The sequence below is a fragment of the Capra hircus genome, chromosome 18, assembly GCF_001704415.2.
Source record: "Capra hircus breed San Clemente chromosome 18, ASM170441v1, whole genome shotgun sequence".
NCBI lineage: Eukaryota > Metazoa > Chordata > Mammalia > Artiodactyla > Bovidae > Capra > Capra hircus.
In genome coordinates this window covers 66,183,884-66,203,458 of record NC_030825.1, presented here as the reverse complement: position 1 = coordinate 66,203,458, position 19,575 = coordinate 66,183,884, and the positions used below count along the sequence as shown (strand labels likewise).

General features: G+C 46.3%; 1 protein-coding gene across 3 annotated transcripts; it reads right to left on the bottom strand.

Moving 5' to 3' along the window:
* On the bottom strand, positions 4,082-11,268 carry LOC102175793 (zinc finger protein 773). Of its 3 annotated transcripts, XM_013971727.2 has the most exons (5): positions 10,974-11,268; positions 9,170-9,208; positions 7,274-7,400; positions 6,709-6,807; positions 4,082-5,823 (listed from the first exon to the last, which is right to left on the bottom strand). In XM_013971727.2, exons 1-5 carry the CDS (start codon positions 11,061-11,063, stop codon positions 4,712-4,714), a joined length of 1,467 nt encoding a protein of 488 aa, XP_013827181.2. In that variant the 5' UTR covers positions 11,064-11,268; the 3' UTR covers positions 4,082-4,711. The 3 variants fall into 3 exon arrangements, with proteins under 3 accessions (XP_013827181.2, XP_017918940.1, XP_017918941.1); XM_018063451.1 differs by lacking the exons at positions 7,274-7,400; positions 9,170-9,208 and having other exon boundaries at positions 10,974-11,052; XM_018063452.1 differs by lacking the exons at positions 7,274-7,400; positions 10,974-11,268.

The following is a 19,575-nucleotide window of genomic DNA, read 5'->3' as shown; positions in this document are numbered from 1 at the left end:
GTGGCAAGAATACACAGAAGAACTATACAAAAAAGATCTTCACAACCCAGCTAATCACGATGGTATGATCACTCACCTAGAGCCAGACATCCTGGAAAGTGAAGTCAAATGGGCCTTAGAAAGCATCACTACAAACAAAGCTAGTGGAGGTGATGGAATTCCAGTTGAGGTATTTCAAATCCTAAAAGATGATGCTGTGAAAGTGCTGCACTCAATATGCCAGCACATTTGGAAAACTCAGCAGTGGCCACAGGACTGGAAAAGGTCAGTTTTGATTCCAAACCCAAAGAAAGGCAATGCCAAAGAATGCTCAAACTACCACACAATTGCACTCTTCTCACACACTAGTAAAGTAATGCTCAAAATTCTCCAAGCCAAGCTTCAACAGTATATGAACTGTGAACTTCTAGATGTTGAAGCTGGATTTAGAAAAGGCAGAGGAACCAGTGATCAAATTGCCAACATTTGTTGGATCATTGAAAAAGCAAGAGAGTTCCAGAAAAACATCTACTTCTTTATTGCTTACGCCAAAGCCTTTGACTGTGTGGGCCACAATAAACTCCGGGAAATTCTTAAAGAGATGGGATTACCAGACCACCTGACCTGCCTCTTGAGAAATCTGTATGTGGTCAGGAAGCAACAGTTAGAACTGGACATGGAACAACAGACTGGTTCCAAATAGGAAAAGGAGTGTCAAGGCTGTATATTGTCACCCTGCTTATTTAACGTATATGCAGAGTACATCATGAGAAACACTGGGCTGGGTGAAGCACAAGCTGGAATCATGATTGCTGAGAGAAATATCAATAACCTCAGATATGCAGATGACACCACCCTTATGGCAGAAAGCGAAGAAGATCTAAAGAGCCTCTTGATGAAAGAGGAGAGTGAAGAAGTTGGCTTAAAACTCAACATTCAGAAAACTAAGATCATGGCCTCTAGTCCCAGCACTTCATGGCAAATAGATGGGGAAACAGTAGAAACAAACTTTATTGTTTTGGGCTCCAAAACCACTGCAGATGGTGACTGCAGCCTTGAAATTAAAAGACGTTTGCTCTTTGGAAGTGAAAGGTTGTTGCTGAATGAAAAGACGCTGGGATTATTGGCCTCTGTGGGAGAAGAATTCAATCCGGGGCCAGAGATGAGGCTTGATCGCTCAGAGCTTTTGTGTAATAAAGATTTATTAAAGTATAAAGGAGATAGAGAAAGCTTCAGACATAGGCATCAGAAGGGGGCAGAAAGAGTGCCCCCCTGCCAGTCTTCAGCTGGATGTTATATAGTCACTAGCAGTCTGTTCATGAAAGAAAGGAATGCCTTAAAACTCAGAATGGCTCCAGGCCCCCCACCCATAAGATGCATTTTGGGATAATCTTGGCACCAGATGATTCATCTCAGGCCATAAAATGATTGACTTGAATCTTGTAGAAGGGCAGATTACCATACAAATAGTTTCATTTACATAGATTAGGGGGACAATATCTGAGTATAATATACTGGCTTGTCAAGTAGATTCTGAGCCATTAGGCACAACCACTTGAAGACAGAGTCTGGGGTAAATGCATAGTACATTAACATAGCTTAAGACAAACATTTCCATAAGAAAAATGCATTGGTTAACTTGAGGTTTGAGAATAGTTAACTTCAGGTGAAACCTGTCATTATGGCAACACAGTATTTTAAGAGAAACCTCCTTTTAAATTTGTATAGAGAAGGAAAAAAATATCGCTAGTTTGTTTCCTCCTGCCGCTTAAGACAGATAAAAATGTCTGACACTTGCAGCCTATTTCCTCCATTTGGAGACCCCTGACCTTCCTGCCTGTTACCCTCTCAGAAGGAAAGTTATGACCAACCTGGTAGTTCAGAGGCTAAATTAAAGCGTCTGCCTGCAATGCGGGAGACCTGGGTTCGATCCTTGGGTTGGGAAGATTCCCCTGGAGAAGGAAATGGCAACCCACTCCAGTATTCTTGCCTGGAGAATCCCATGGATGGAGGAGCCTGGTGGGCTACAGTCCACGGGGTTGCAGAGTCGGACATGACTGAGCAACTTGACTTTCACTTTCAGACAGCATATAAGGAGCAGAGACATTACTTTGCCAACAAAGGTCCGTCAAGTTAAAGCTATGGGTTTTCCAGTAGTTATGTATGGATGTGAGAATTGGACTATAAAGAAAGCTGAGCGCTTAAGAATTGATGCTTTTGAACTGTGGTGTTGGAGAAGACTTTTTAGAGTCTCTTGGACTGCAAGGAGATCCAACCAGTTCATCCTAAAGGAAATCAGTCCTGAATATTCACTGGAAGGACTAATGCTGAAGCTGAAACTCCAATACTTTGGCCACCTGATGTGAAGAATTTACTCATTGGAAAAGACCCTGATGCTGGGAATGATTGAGGGCAGGAGGAGAAGGGGACAACAGAGGATGAGATGGCTGGATGGCATCACTGACTCGATGGACGTGATGTTGAGTAAACTCCAGGAGCTGGTGATGGACAGGGAGGCCTGGTGTGCTGCAGTCCATGGGGTCACAAAGAGTCAAACATGACTGAGTGACTGAACTGAACTGAACTGAACCACAAATAACTGAAATTGTCCAACAACTCAAATGAGCAGAAAACAGAATTTTCTTTAAACACTCAGGAAAAAAAAAACCCACACACACAACTTTGGCAACAACTTGAGTTTAGCCCAGTCGGACCCATCCGTGTCTTACTGGACATACGATATACAGAACCATAGTATAATAAATTGGTGTTGTTTAAGCCATTGGTTCGGAGAAGACAATGGCAACCCACTACAGTACTCTTGCCTGGAAAATCCCATGGAGGAGCCTAGTAGGCTGCAGTCCCTGGGGTCGCTAGGAGTTGGACACGACTGAGCAACTTCACTTTCACTTTTCACTTTCATGCATTGGAGAAGGAAATGGCAACCCACTCCAATGTTCTTGCCTGGAGAATCCCAGGGACGGGGGAGCCTGGTGGGCTGCCGTCTCTGGGGTCGCACAGAGTCGGACACGACTGAAGCACCTTAGCAGCAGCAGCAGCAAGCCATTGGTTTGTGGTTATCTGTCAGTACAGTAATAGAAAGCTGCCGCATCATTATTCTTTGATTACTTCTTTACTTTTCTTTTGGCTGTGCTGCACAGCACGTAGGAGTCCTAGTTCCCCAAGCAAGGATCAAACCCTGTCGCATGCATTGGGAGTGCAGAGTCTTAGCCACTGTGAAGGAGTCTTTGGGGCCTAGAAAACAGTAGTCTCAAAGGCCCTTGCTGAACCATCTAACTTCGGAGAAAACAATACTTAACTTTAGGTCCCACCCTGATGCTCCAGGCTGGTTGCATCTATCTGGGTCTTATCACCCCCTGTCCAGAAACCTTCCTCCCCCTACACCTGCCCAGAAGACTTATCACCCCCTGCCCAACTACAAATACCATCTCAGCTAAAGCATACCCCAAACATCCTGCCTGATTAACGTTTCCCTTATCGCTTCCACAAACCTCCCTATAAATATGGAGCCTCCCTGATCCCTCTCAGCGCTCAGCTGGTCGTTAGGCCGACTGTCACCCCTCCTTGCCTGAATAAAGGTAACCTACTTCTGTTGAGGTCGTCTTTCTTTTTTTTGGCCTCTGCTCGAACTATACCTTACACACTGGACCACAAGGGAAGTCCCAAGTACTTCTTTATTTTCTAAGGCAAGGATATTTCCTTGGCTTATGTTAAACTTTTCCAGCTCTAACCTAGAAGTAGCCTCTTATCTAAGGAGTTCTGATTCTTTTTACTGAAATACTGTATTCATAAGCCAATAATTGGACATTAAATATGTTCACAGCTGCTGGAATATGTCTGCATTCTAGGCTGTCACTGAATAGATAGGGGGTATGTTCATATGTAAACATTTCTACATACACTGAACTTCTTTGTCTGTATTTAAACTAACAAAGATTTCACAAAATTAGATATTTAAAAGGGCTCTTAGGGTTCCAATAGCATACCCAAGAAAGGTTTTTTTTTGTTTTGTTTTGCTTTTTTACAGGCAGTGATAAAGTACCATAAGAGAAAAAGAGCAAAATACGAAAAGTACAACCAATAAAAGAACAAATGGATAAGTTGTATTTCATGAAAGTTAAGAAATTCTACTCTAGGGAAGATACTGTTAAGGAAACCAAAGCCACAGACTTAGAGGAAATATTGGTAAAGTATATATCAAATGAGTCATTTGCATCCAGAATATATTAAGAAATTGCAAGACAGTTCTTTTAATAGTAGGCAAAAAACTTTGATCAGATAATTCACTAAAGAAATGATGGCAAATACACAGGGAGAAATACTGAACACCAAGTCACTAGGGAAATGCAAATTTAAATCACAGTGAAATACTTCTAGACATTCCCTAGAATTGCTAAAAACATATGGCCAATATTTTACATACAAAACTCAGCAAAGATATGAAGAAACTGGAAAACAAACACACTCCAGGAAATGTGAAATGGTATAACCATTTAGAATACAAGGTGGCAAATTCTTAAAAAAATTAAATATTTGCATCAGTTTCCAGCATGACAGTGTGAGGAGCTTTGCAGGCCTGCTTCCCAGGGAAATGGGTGAAAATTATAAAGACATCATTTAAAGCCGCTGAAAGTGATCTGAAGGATATACAGCAAATGAAGAAACATTTACTTAAGAAAATCTAATACTCAGGTAGAAAAGCAAGGGTCCGTCACATTTGAACCTTGCAAGACTTTTCTCCACTGTGAACTTTCTGGTGCTGTACAAGGTTGAAACGCTGGCTAAATGATTTCCCACAACTGCTGCACTCATAAGGCATTTCTCCAGTGTGAATCCTCCGATGCTTAACAAGGCTGGAGCTGTGGCGGAAAAATTTCCCACATTCTCTGCACCCATAAGGTCTTGCTCCAGTGTGAACTCTCTGGTGTTTAACAAGGCTAGAATTCTCACTAAAGAATCTTCCACATTCATTGCACTTAAAAGGCTTTTCTCCAGTGTGAACTTTTCGGTGTTGCACAAGGCTAGAGCTTTGGCTAAAAAATTTCCCACATTCGCTGCATTCATAAGGCCTTTCTCCAGTGTGAACTCTCCAGTGATTAATGAGGCTTGACTTGTGGCTATAGAATTTCCCACATTCACTGCACTTATAAGGTCTTTCTCCAGTGTGAACTCTCTGATGCTTCATGAGGCTTGAGTTAAAGCTAAAGAACTTCCCACATTCACTGCACTCATAAGGCCTTACTCCAGTGTGGATTCTGTGATGCTGAACAAGTGTGGAATTGTGCCTGAAAGCTTTTCCACATTCGCTGCATTTAAAAGGCTTTTCTCCAGTGTGGACTCTCCGGTGTTGAATGAGGTCAGCATTGCGGCTAAAGGATTTTCCACATTCACTACACCCGTAAGGCCTTTCACCAGTGTGAACTATTTGGTGTATAAAAAGGTTGGATTTATGGCTGAATAATTTCCCACATTCACTGCATTCATAAGGCTTTTCTCCCGTGTGTAGTCTCTGGTGCTGAACAAGTAAGTATTTCTGACCAAAGGCTTTCCCACACTCACTACACCTGTAATGCCTTTTCCCAGGGGGAACGCCCTCCCCGCTTTTCGTGCTCCTACACGGCTCGCCTCCCCTAGGAGCCGCCTGAGGTTTGGGAAGACCAGAGCTTCCTGGGAAGACCTTCCCATTCTCCTCATGCTCTTCTCTTGTTGAGGATTTCTCTCCAGAGTTCAGGCTCTGGTGTTGGTGAAGGTTTGCTCTGTCCACTTCTACACAACCACTCTGCTCAGAAGGTGCCTCGTCAGCCTCTGCTCCACACCAACAACCTGCAAGTGCAGAAATGCTGATGAAGTGTCTGTGAGTACATAGACTTTGGCAGGACAGCACAGCACCCTCACACGTGTCTGACACAGGCACTAAGGGGTTCCTGGGACCCTTCTTAGTTGTCACCTTTGTTGCAACGTGCCTCTAGTGGCAAAACCCAAATCTCCCAGTGACCTTTAGCATCGCCACAACTTAGGTGGCAAGTGTCACCCATCACAGTGAGCATTGCTAAGGATGTTGAGATACCGCAGCATCAGCTGTACTGTAACCTGTGAAGCTCCCTATTTCCAGCTGTGTCAGCATCCCAACACACAGGCTGGAGCACCCTGCCCAGGTGCACTGGTGTAAGGAGGCTGGTCCCCTGCACAAGCAGCCCTTCTTGTCCTCCCCTGAGTGTGACCTAATTATGTTCAAATACACCCATAAAATGCCATTGTGCCTTTTCTTGTACTTTCCCCACCAACAAAGGCACCTGCTAACAGGTCCTCACCCTCTGCTTCTTCCTGCTTGTTGGAGCCCACTCCGTCCAGTGTGACCCCCGCTTCCCCTCTCGACAGGTAGGGACTACCTCTTTGGACCTGTGAGCACAATCAACTGTTTGTTTCTTTGTTTTTTCTTAGGCTCTCCTGTGTTTCCTCTCATGGCACAGCTGACTAGCCAGGTCATAGAACAGTAGAAAATGAGGCCACTGTCAGTGAGCACTGCAGAGTGGAAGAGAGGGTAGGTGACAGCCCTGGCAGCTGAGAAGTGGTCAGCTGACGGAAAAAAGATGGAAATCAGCCTTGGCCCCTTGTCTGATACCAAAGCATAAGGGCCTCCTGGGGAGACTCCTGGTGTGAACTCATCCCTGGGTTCACCCCCACGCTCCGCCACCTCCCTCCAAGTACCTGCTGCTGTGGCTGTGGTTGAGACTCCCCCGGTAGGCACACAGGGCTCCCCACGCTGCTCCAGCTGAGCCATGTCATGGTTCCTGGACGATGTGAGTCCTACAGAAGGAACAACGCAGGAGGGTCAAAGTGACCCACTCCTCAGTAGCCCACAGGAACTCAGGCTGAGTGTAACCAACAAGAAGGTTGGAAAAAGATGCTGTAGAAACATCCCGGTCAAGCAGTGGCCAGGTCAGCGCCTCAGTTCCTGACACAGGCATATCCCCTATCAGCCAAAAGAGGAGGGCCAAAGTGGGGGTGTTGGACTGCCATGGATCTCTTTGGCATCACCAGGCCAGGGAGAGTCCAGTAGCGTAGGATCCATCTGATCGCAACACTTGAGATCCCCAAACCCATTCCTGCACAACCATGGAGCAGCTTGGGGACAGAAGTGGGTGGTGCACCCAGGCTTGGCTGTTATACCTACTCTAGGACCCAAGAAAGGATGCAGTGCCCACAGACCAGCTTTGGGAAGGATGGACCTGCCCTTGGAGAGGGGAGGAGCTATAGGGTGCAAGGACCTTACCGAGAGAGGCCATCAGTGAGAAGGTCTCCAGCATCACCCCATGGTACAAGAGCCTCTGGGCCTCATCAAGGAGCCCCCACTCCTCCCAGGAGAAGTAGACAGCCACGTCCTCAAAGGTCACTTGGCCCTGCCATGATGGGGATGGTTCAGTTTACATGCAGCCTTCTTTCCTGGGACTCTAACCCTCCTCCCGAGCTCCCCACCTCAGTGGAGATACCAGACCCTGGGGCTGCTGATGCCCGCCCTCCTGGCCACCCCAGCGATCACCATGTTCTGTTCTCAGCAACAACAGGTGGGGGACAGGTGTCGTCTGAGCTCTGGTGTTGACCTACAGAGCCTCACCCTTCTGCAAGACAATTCACCCAAGATCCTTTAGACTGTGGTGAACCACCAAAATTCAGTCCCCTTCTCCTTTCACCCCAGTACAAGGGCCTGGGGCCACTGGCTGGCACTCTCTCCCAACATGCATATTGTTCTTCACACCACACCTCCCTCATGGCCCTGACCCTACTTGGCCCTTACCCTGGCTTCATCCTCAGCATCTTGAAACCTGGAGTAGATCTCAGGTACACTCAGCCCTCTTCCATTCTGTGTTACAAAGCAGTCTCCTGACCAGTCTCAGCATCCTCTGACACTTGTTCAAAGCCCAGGTCTACTTGTCTCACATCATGCCCACCAACAGTCCCAGGGGACCCCGTGTGACTTTGTGCTGACTTCCAGGTCCTCGCAGCCATAAGAACAAGAGCCTGGGGAACCTACAGCTGGATGAATCAGCAGTAGCACCAGCTTTGCTCTCATCTCCCTGCCTGGTCTCCACTTACATCTCATGTCCACTCCCCATGGAAATCTGGCTTCCAGCCAGATCCTCCTGATCCCTACAATGTCTCCCCACCATGACCACTACACTCCCCTCATGTGTTTCTATGAAACCCAGCACCCCATCCAGCAAGAGACCCAGTCATCAGCCCCACACTCCCCTCCCTTGTTACCTAATGCACTGCCACAGGACCTGAAGGTGCCCCCTGCCAAACCTGATCACAGCTCCATCCTGGCCCATTCACCATCCACACTGTGGGTGAATCCAATCTGAACCCTTCACCTGAACTCCAGCCTGTGTGTCCAGGTGCCCAGGGGAGGAATCCACTCGAGGATTTCTGGGTTCAACAGCCAGAACCTAACTCCCTATTCCCAGTGATAATTCCTCTTGCCACCAACTTGGACGTGGTGGCACTTCCCTCCTTCTGGCTAGTGAGGCCAAACATCTCAGGACCACCTGACGCTTCCTCTTTTCTCTCCCAACCTTCCACATCAGAGAGCCTGCTCAGACCTACTTGAAAGAACAAACTCACACTCCCAACATGTTGCCCACCTCCACTGCCACCACTCTGGCCCATCTTCCACCACCCTCACCTGGGCTATTGTAGTAGCCTCCTCCCTGGGCGCCCTACCACTCAACTGACTGCTTATTATGCCTGGCTCTGATCAGTTCCTTCTTCTGCTCTAAACCTCCTGTGGCTCCCACCACCCTCTGAATTGAGGCACACCTCTGCAGACCACCATTCCAGGTCTAACTTCTGCTGCTTGCTGTTTCCTCCACAAATGAGGGGGGCCTAAGTTTGCTGGGCATTCCCAGCTCAACCTCACCTCTAATATTTTCTAACAATCACCGTAAATGGACTCTTCTAGGCTTCATGCCACTGGCTGCCAGAAATGGGAACCAAACCATATGATTCCTGGTCTGCACTCAGGGACCTGATCCTGGATGACCACCTTTCAGGGATCTTAGATGGCACGGTGAGGAGCATAGCAGGTAAAACAAGTCCCAGAACGCTACAATGCTGGAACCCAGGCACGTGGGAGGTGAAAAGGTAAGGATCCAGGACACCTATCATTTACCTCTTCATGGTCTGGAAGCCACTCCGCAGCCACAGCAACCTGTGGAAAAGCCAGGCCATGAGAAGAAGGCAATAATATCGGGCCCCAACAGCTCAACCAAGCTACCTCAGTCCTCGGTGATGCATGCCTCTTAACAGCTGTGTAATCTTGGACAAATACTCGACCTCCCTGTGAAGTGTTGTGATCTGTCAAATGTGGATAATAATGATGTCCACCCAAGAGGACTATTGTTTGCTCATTTCTATGCATCAAGTTCTAACTATCGACTCTCACTGTCCTCATAAGTGATGCTTCTGTCAGTATTTCCTGGTTGGTATTAAAAATGTACTTTTTCAACATGCCTTTTAACTAAGAAAATACAATACTGAAGATGTTTGATTTAATCAAATGCTTATCAGGATATTGATATTTCAACTAATTATTATATGTTAGCTTGTTAAAGCTGCATTGTCTTAACTGCCTATGTGTGCATGCATATACATACATATTTATGTACATATGTATATATGTATTTTCACCAGTTAAGTGTTAAATGAGTATTTATTCATAAACTCACAAGATAAGAAACTAGGGGATTAGGCTTGAGAAAACTGAGTAGCTACTAGTCCAACTGGCAACTGGCTGCCTGGTATACACCCTCCTGGAGGGAAGCCTGCTAGAGGCCTTTCCACTGGAGCAGCTACTCATGCCTCCTGTCCTAAAAGCTGGGGGAACTTAGGCATCAAAGGAGATGCCCTACTAGCCTATCTGAGTGTTCTTTTTCTCCACAAGGGGGACAGAGGGCCTGCTGAGCCTGGAGTGGCAAATCTACACCACTGACCATCTCAGTCTCCAGCCCAGACCTGGGTCTGCTAACCATTCCTCCATACCAGCCAGAAACACTTTGGAGCACAGGAATCCACCCCTCTGGAGGCGGCCCACCCTCCAGGCTCATCTGAAATAAAAACCTGAACATTCTTCCTTCTAAATATAAGCCCCAGTCCATGCCACGGACCAGGCCACCCCCCACCATCCCTTGGATATCTCCAGCCCAGATCCCTCCCTGGAACCCCGGAATCCCTCAAGTGAGCGAGCAAGTTGCCCATGCGACACCTCCACTGTGGGAAACCTCAGGGTTACCACGTCCAAAATCCAACTCCCAATCTTTTCCCTGAAACCTGCTCCCTGCAAACCAAAAAACAGGTTCGTCCTTCCTTCCCTACATTTTCACAGCCACAGCCGGTGCGGCAGGAAATCCTGTCTGTCCCGCTTTTAAAGCCTGTGAGAGACCTGATCATTTCTCCCCACTCTGGCCACCAGCGGCTACAGTCCAGAGCCCACCAGCACTCCACGGTATTTACTTCGTCACAGGTCTTCCAGTCTCCACTCACACTCTCATCACCCCTACCCCTGTCGCTTTTTCCCTGCGAAGACTTTGGACAATTCTGACACACAGATTGAGCCTCTCCTCTTCACAACCCTCCCTGGCCACTGGCGGCCGCACAATGAAGGCCCAGCTGCTGCGGCTGCCTTGTCCCATTCGACTCATCCTCTCATGCGGTTGCGTGCAGACTCCAGACAAATCTCAAGTTTAACACTCTCAGTTCAGTTACTGTTTCAAGGCTTTGATCGTGCCGGTCCCGAGGCCTGTAACCCTCTCCCACGTCCCATCATACTGGCTGACAGAAATACTGCCTCTCACCCACGATCTCCTTACAGACCTGGACCCAGGGGCCTGAGCAGGGGACGATCAAGGGCGGGGGGTGGGGAGCCTTTATCGTCTAGCCGGGCGACGGCGGTGAGAGACCGGAGAACGAACATTTACCTCAGGCGGGACTTTCAGAGCGGCCGCTGCCATCGGACTCTGTGGGCGGAGCAGGGCCAGGAGCTGTGGACCAGGTCGGGCCCCACGCATCCCTGTCACGGAATCGGAATCGGGTGATTCCCGGGGCCGCTGCTGAACGTCAGACCCGCATTAGTGCCGAGAAGAGAACGTCAGCCTCCTCTCGCCCCTTCCCGCTCCCGTCACCCCAGTTCAACACCAGCTTTCCGGAGCCTCTCATCAAGCACACAGACCCTAGAGACCCCCAAAAGGACAGCCCCAACCCCGAAGGCGGAAGTCCCGCCCCGCGGGTTCCAACGGGGAACTATCTGGGCTGTCGGCTGAGCACCGCCCCCGCAGGAAGCAGCGCCTGCTGGGTAATGTAGTCCACTCGCCGCCAAACCTGCAGGAAGTGGACCGGTAATAGGGCGGGGCTGGCGCAGCCGTTTGCTCGGGCCGGTTACCGCATAGCCCTTACCTCATAACCGTTACCGCGAGACAGCTGTGGGGACTGTTAGCTCCAAACGTAGGTATGGCGGTTAGAGGTCCTGCTGGGCCAACCGGCCAGGTGCTGGTCCACTGGTGGAGAGTGTGGCAGAGGGTGGCTTTCTCCTGGGGACGCTCCAGGACTCATGGCCTTTTGGCTGCGGGTGAGCTGAGGGGCACTGTTGAGGGGAGGCAGGGGCTGTGTTCTGCGGAGCTCCAGAGCCCTTGCCGCCGTGGCCCACTGGTGGGACCTAGGTCTTCAAGCAACGAGGAACCTCTCTGGCATCCCTGCCTCCGTGACCTGGTGGCAGCAGCAGTGTGCATGGGTTGCAGTCCTCAGGACCTGGGACGCACGTACACTCCACTCCCGTTGGGGCATCTGAGGAGCCTGAGAGCTAGTTGGGTCCTGGGCACCTGGCTCCCTCAGTGATGATAGCTGTGCTGAGTCTGCGGTCTTGACCTTGAGTGCACTGCCTGCTAAAGCCTGCCTCTTTTGCCCAGCCTGGACACTGGCAGGAGGACCCAGATTGGGCGCTGGATGAAAGTTCCCTGACAGGATTATGGGCCCAAGCAGGAACTCTCCGCTCATCAGCGAGGACCTAGACCTTGGAGGGTGAAAGTTGTGCCCTGGCCTCTTGCCCTTTCTTGTCCTAACAGAGAATTTATTCATCTGATATAGGTTTATAGAAACATCATTTGACCATGCCTTCATCTCAAGAACAAGTGATCTGAAACCAAAAGTTTGCAACAACTGTCAGGCTGGTTTATTTCTCTTCCTCAATTCTTGTCTTGTCACAACAAGAATTTGGAGCAATGGACCAAAAGGTGTAGAACAGGCAAGTTACAGCCTGGTTCAGGCTCAGAGAGATTTTTTATTAGTTTCACACTCCCAAAGGAGTCCTCCTCATCCTTCCAGTCAAGCCCTCTTGGCTTTCCCCTTTTATACTTCCAGTCTTCTCCTTTTTAGGCATCAGCTAACTATCAGATAGCTAAAATGGACTGGAATGGACAAATTTAATTCAAATGACCATTATATCTACTGCTGTGGGCAAGAAGCCCTTAAAAGAAATGGAGCAGCCCTTATAGTCAACAAAAGAGTCTGAAATGCAGCACTTGGGTGCAATCTCAAAAATGAAAGAATGATCTTAGTTCATTTTCAAGGCAAACCATTCAATATCACAGAATCCAAGTCTATGCCCCAACCACTAATGCCAAAGAAGCTGAAGGTGAATGGTTCTATGAAGGCCTATAACACCTAGAACTAACACCAAAAAAACATGTCCTTTTCATTATAGGGGACTGGAATGCAAAAATAGGAAGTCAAGAGATACCTGGAGTAACAGGCAAATTTGGCCCTGGAGTACAAAATGAAACAGGGCAAAGGCTAACAGTTTTCCCAAGAGAACGCATTGGTCATAGCAAATACCCTCTTCCAACAACACAAGAGACGACTCTACACATGGACATCACCAGACGGTCACTACCAAAATCAGATTGATTATATTCTTTGCAGCCATAGATGGAGAAGCTCTATACAGTCAGCAAAAACAAGACCGGGAGCTGACTGTGGCTCAGATCAAGAATTCCTTATTGCCAAATTGAAACTTGAAGAAAGTATGGAAAATCACTAGGCCATTCAGGTATGACCGAGGTCAAATCCCTTACCATTATACAGTGCAAGTGACAAATAGATTGAAGGAATTAGATTTGATAGAGTGCCTGAAGAACTATGGACAGAGGTTTGTAACACTGTACAGGAGGCAGTGATCAAAACCATCCCCAAGAAAAATAAATGAAAAAAGGCAAAATGATTGCCTGAGGAGGACTTACAAACAGCTGAGAAAAGAAGATAAGCTAAAGGCAAAGGAGAAAAGGAAAGATATACCCATTTGAATGCAGAGTTCCAAAGAATAGCAAGGAGAGATAAGAAAGACTTCATAAGTGAATAATGCAAAGAAATAGAGGAAAACAATAGAATGGGAAGACTAGAGAACTCTTCAAGAAAATTAGAGCTACCAAGGCAACATTTTCATGCAAAGAAGGGCACAACGAACGAAATAAACAGTATGGACCTAACAGAAGCGGAAGACATTAAGGAGAGGCGGCAAGAATACACAGGACTATACAATGTAAATAAATAAATAAAGGTCTTAAAGACCCAGGTAAGAGAAACCCAAGTAAGATGGTAGGTGTTGCAAGAGGGCATCAGAGGGCAGACACACTGAAACCATACTCACAGAAAACTAGTCAATATAATCACACGAGGACCACAGCCTTGTCTAACTCAATGAAACCAAGCCATGCCTGCGGGGCAACCCAAGACAGGCGGGTCATGGTGGAGAAGTCTGACAGAGCATGTCCACTGGAGAAGGGAATGGCAAGCCACTTCAGTATTCTTCCCTTGAGAACCCCATGAACAGTATGAAAAGGCAAATGATAGGATACCAAAAGAGGAACTCCCCAGGTCATTAGGTGCCCAGTATGCTACTGGAGATCAGTGGAGAAATAATTCCAGAAAGAATGAAGGGATGGAGCCAAAGAAAAGCAATACCCAGTTGTGGATGTGACGTGATTGAAGCAAGATCCAGTGCTGTAAAGAGCAATATTGCATAGGAACCTGGAATGTCAGGTCATGAATCAAGGCAAATTGGAAGTGGTCAAACAGGAGATGGCAAGAGTGAACGTCGACATTCTAGGAATCAGCGAACTAAAATGGACTGGAATGGGTGATTTAACTCACATGACCATTATATCTACTACTGCGGGCAGGAATCCCTTAGAAGAAATGGAGTAGCCATAATGGTCAACAAAAGAGTCCAAACTGCAGTACTTGGATGCAATCTCAAAAACAACAGAATGATCTCTGTTCGTTTCCAAGGCAAACAATTCAATATCACAGTTATCCAAGTCTATGCCCCAACGAGTAACGCTGAAGAAGCTGAAGTTGAACGGTTTCATGAAGATCTACAAGACCTTTTAGAACTAACACCCCAAAAAGATATCCTTTTCATTATAGGGGACTGGAATGCAAAAGTAGGAAGTCAAAAACACCTGGAGTAACAGGCAAATTTGGTCTTGGAATGCGGAATGAACCACAGCAGAGACTAATCGAGTTTTGCCAAGAAAATGCACTGGTCATAGCAAACACCCTCTTCCAACAACACAAGACAAGACTCTACACATGGACATCACCAGATGGTCAACACCGAAATCAGATTGATTATATTCTTTGCAGCCAAAGATGGAGAAGCTCTATACAGTCAACAAAAACAAGACCAGGAGCTGACTGTGGCTCAGATCATGAACTCCTTATTGCCAAATTCAGACTTAAATTGAAGAAAGTAGGGAAAACCACTAGACCATTCAGGTATGACTTAAATCAAATCCCCTATGATTATACAGTGGAAGTGAGAAATAGATTTAAGGCACTAGATCTGATAGAGTGCCTGATGAACTATGGAATGAGGTTCATGACATTGTACAGCAGACAGGGAGCAAGACCATCCCCATGGAAAAGAAATGCAAAAAAAGCAAAATGGCTGTCTGGGGAGGCCTTACAAATAGCTGTGACAAGAAGAGAAGCGAAAAGCAAAGGAGAAAAGGACATATAGCATCTGAATGCAGAGTTCCAAAGAGTAGCAAGTAGAGATAAGAAAGACTTCCTCCAGCGATCAATACAAAGAAATAAAGGAAAACAACAGAATGGGAAAGGCTAGAGATCTCTTCAAGAAAATTAGAGATACCAAGGGAATATTTCATGCAAGGATGGGCTCGATAAAGGACAGAAATGGTATGGACCTAACAGAAGCAGAAGATATTAAGAAGAGGTGGCAAGAATACATGGAAGAACTGTACAAAAAAGATCTTCACGACCAAGATAATCATGATGATGTGATTACTAATCTAGAGCCAGACATCTTGGAATGTGAAGTCGAGTGGGCCTTAGAAAACATCACTACAAACAAAGCTAGTGGAGGTAATGGAACTCCAGTTGAGCTATTTCAAATCCTGAAAGATGATGCTGTGAAAGTGCTGCAATCTATATGCCAGAAAGTTTGGAAAACTCAGCAGTGGCCACAGCACTGGAAAAAGTAAGTTTTGATTCCAATCCCAAAGAAAGGCAATGCCAAAGAATGCTCAAACTACCGCACAATTGCACTCATCTCACATATTAGTAAAGTAATGCTCAAAATTCTCCAAGCCAGGCTTCAGCAATACGTGAACCATGAACTCCCTTATGTTGAAGCTGGTTTTAGAAAAGGCAGAGGAACCAGAGATCAAATTGCCAAAATCCGCTGGATCATGGGAAAAGCAAGAGAGTTCCAGAAAAACATCTACTTCTGCTTTATTGACTATGCCAAAGCCTTTGACTGTGTGGATCACAATAAACTGTGCAAAATTCTGAAAGAGATGGGAATACCAGACCACCTGACCTGCCTCTTGAGAAGTCTGTATGTAGGTCAGGAAGCAACAGTTAGAACTGGACATGGAACAACAGACTGGTTCCAAATAGGAAAAGGAGTACGTCAAGGCTGTATATTGTCACCCTGCTTACTTAACTCATATGCAGAGTACATCATGAGAAACGCTGGAGTGGAAGAAACACAAGCTGGGATCAAGATTGCCGGGAGAAATATCAATAACCTCAGATATGCAGATGACACCACCATTATGGCAGAAAGTGAAGAGGAGCTATAAAACCTCTTGATGAAAGTGAAAGAGGAGAGTGAAAAAGTTGGCTTAAAGCTCAACATTCAGAAAGCTAAGATCATGGCATTGGTCCCATCACTTCATGGCAAATAGATGGGGAAACAGTGGAAACAGTGTCAGACTTTATTTTTGGGGGCTCCAAAATCACTGCAGATGGTGATTGCAGCCATGAAATTAAAAGACACTTACTCCTTGGAAGGAAAGTTATGACCAACCTAGATAGTATATTCAAAAGCAGAGACATTACTTTGCCAACTAAGGTCCTTCTAGTCAAGGCTATGGTTTTTCCTGTGGTCATGTATGGATGTGAGAGTTGGACTGTGAAGAAGGCTGAGCGCCGAAGAATTGATGCTTTTGAACTGTGGTGTTGGAGAAGACTCTTGAGAGTCCCTTGGACTGCAAGGAGATCCAACCAGTCCATTCTGAAGGAGATCAGCCCTGGGATTTCTTTGGAAGGAATGATGCTAAAGGTGAAGCTCCAGTACTTTGAACACCTCATGCGAAGAGGTGACTCATTGGAAAAGACTCTGATGCTGGGAGGGATTGGGGGCAGGAGGAGAAGGGGACGACCGAGGATGAGATGGCTGGATGGCATCATGGACTAGATGGACGTGAGTCTGAGTGAACTCCAGGAGTTGGTGATGGACAGGGAGGCCTGACGTGCTTCGATTCATGGGGTCACAAAGAGTCAGACACGACTGAGCGACTGAACTGAACTGAACTAAAGACCCAGATAACCACGATGGTGTGATCAATCACCTAGAGCCAGACATCCTGGAATGCAAAGTCAAGTGGGCTTTAGGAAGCATCACTACGAACAAAGCTAGTGGAGGTGAAGGAATTCAGTTATGTTCAGTCACTCAGTCATGTCCAAGTCTTTGCAACCCCACGTACTGCAGCAGGCCAGGCCTCCCTGTCCATCATCAACTCCCAGAGTTTATTCAAACTCTCATCCCTTGAGTCGGTGATGCCATCCAACCATCTCACCCTCTGTTGTTCCCTTCTCCTCCTGCCCTCAATCTTTCCCAGCATCAGGGTCTTTTCAAAGTTGAACTATTTCAAATCCTAAAAGATGATGCTGTGAAATTGCTACACTCAATATGCCAGCAAATTTGGAAAACTCAGCAGTGGCCACCGGACTTAAAGAGGTCAGTTTTCAATCCAACCCCAAAGAAGGGCAATGCCAAAGTATGTTCAAACTACCACACAATTGCTCTTATTTCACATGCTAGCAAAATAATATTAAAAATTCTCCAAGCTAGACTTCAACAGTATGTGAAGTGAGAACTGCCAGATGTTCAAGCTGGATTAAGTAAAGGCAGAGGAACCAGAGATCAAATTGCCAACATCTGTTGGATCATAGAAAAAGCAAGAGAATTCCAGAAAAACATGTACTTCTGCTTCACTGACTATGCTAAAACCTTTGACCGTGTGGATCACAACAGATTGTAGAAAATTCTTAAAAGATGGGAATACCAGACCATCTTACTTGCCTCCTGAGAAACCTGTATGAAGGTGAAGAAGCAACAGAACGAGACATGGAACATCAGACTGGTTCCAAATTGGGAAAGGAGTACATCAAGGCTGTATATTGTGCACCCCCACCCCCACCCCCGTTTATTTAATTTATATAGAGAGTACAAGATGCGAAATGCCAGGCTGGATGAAGCACAAGCTGGAATCAAGGTTTACAGGAGAAATATCAATAACCTCATATATGTAAATGATACCACTCTATAGCAGAAAGCAAAGAGAAACTATAGAGCCTCTTGATGAAAGTGAAAGAAGAGAGTGAAAAAGCTGGCTTGAAACTCAACATTCAAAAAACTAAGATCATAGCATCTGGTCCCATCACTTCATGGCAAATAGATGAGGTAACAATGGAAGGACTGATGTTGAAGCTGAAACTCCAATACTTTTGCCACCTGATGCAAAGATCTGACTCATTTGAAAAGACCCTGATGTTGGGAAAGATTGAAGGCAGGAGGAGAAGGGGACAACAGAGGATGAGATGGTTGGATGGCATCACCAACTCAATGAACATGAGTTTGGGTAAACCCCAGGAGTTGGTGATGGACAGGGAGGCCTGGCATGCTGCAGTCCATGGGGTCACAGAGTCAGACACAACTGAGAGACTAACTGAACTGAACTGAACAATGGAAACAGCGACAGACTTTATTTTTCGGGGGCTCCAGAATCACTGCAGTTGATGGCTGCAGCCATAAAATTAAACAACATTTGCTCCTTGGAACAAAGGCTGAGCAACAACAACAGCTCCTCCTTTTGGTTATGTCCTGTGCAATGTAGGGCTTGTACCCACTGCAAATTAATGAAAGGGAATACAAATGGGCATAAGCTCAAGGCTGATTAACAATTATAAGTTATATAACAGCAGCGTATGTTGTTTATATCTCCCCATAATTCCACCTATGATAATTAGATGTAGAATATTCATAAGCCCTGTATCAGCTCCTAACTGCCTAACTAGCCAAGGTTAGAGAGCTGCTGTGGTCATTTTGTATCCACTGTGTGCCCAGGGCTCATGTGTAGCAGTTGAAAAGTCACTGCAGTTATTTCGTAGCATGTGTGTTAGCTCTCCTGGGTGTGTCTGGGCTGGAGTTTAGAGATCCGCTTGCATCCCTTTCAGCCAGGCCTCCCCTCAACACTCATGTCTTCCACCCAATACAACTAGCCACACCCCTCCCTCACTTTTCAGTTTTTCTTAAGCTTTTAGGGAATCTGGGGTTTGGGGCATGAGACATCCATCTCCTTACCTGTCTCTGCAGTGAAACTTTTACTGCTCCAAACTCCTACATTTTGGTATAATTTGGCCTCACTGTGGGCCACACGGACTTGCATTGAGTAACAGAGCTGCAGAGATGGTGGTGGAGTAGTAGTGAGGAACTCTGCCAGACGCATGTAGAGACCATCCTTACTGTAAATGGGCTTGTATTTCAATGTCCCTGCACAGCTGGTGCTCCAGTCTTTCATTCTCTTGAAGGACTTAAAGAGGATCTTGAGGACCGCAAGAAAGTGGTTTCCTTAGAGTGAACCAATTATATCTTACCAAGTTTCCTTTGCCAGTGCGATGCCCAATATAAAAAACTCGGTGATGAAGCAAAGACTGAGTTCTGAATGTAGGCGATGACATAGTCAAAAATCCCCCAAAACAAAAGCAAACCAAAAACCACATTAGCACATACACTACTCAATATGGCCTTGGCACCTGGCAAAGAATTTTATCATCAAAGGAGTACTAGCTTTGGCATCCCAGGAAGGGGAGATGTTTTTATCTCAAAACAGACAGTCTTTCCTTCCGGTCAGTGTGTTCTTTTCTTTAATAACTAATGCAGATATGCAGTGAATATTGGATAAGCCACCAATAGGCTGTCTTGGTTAGCCTAAAGTT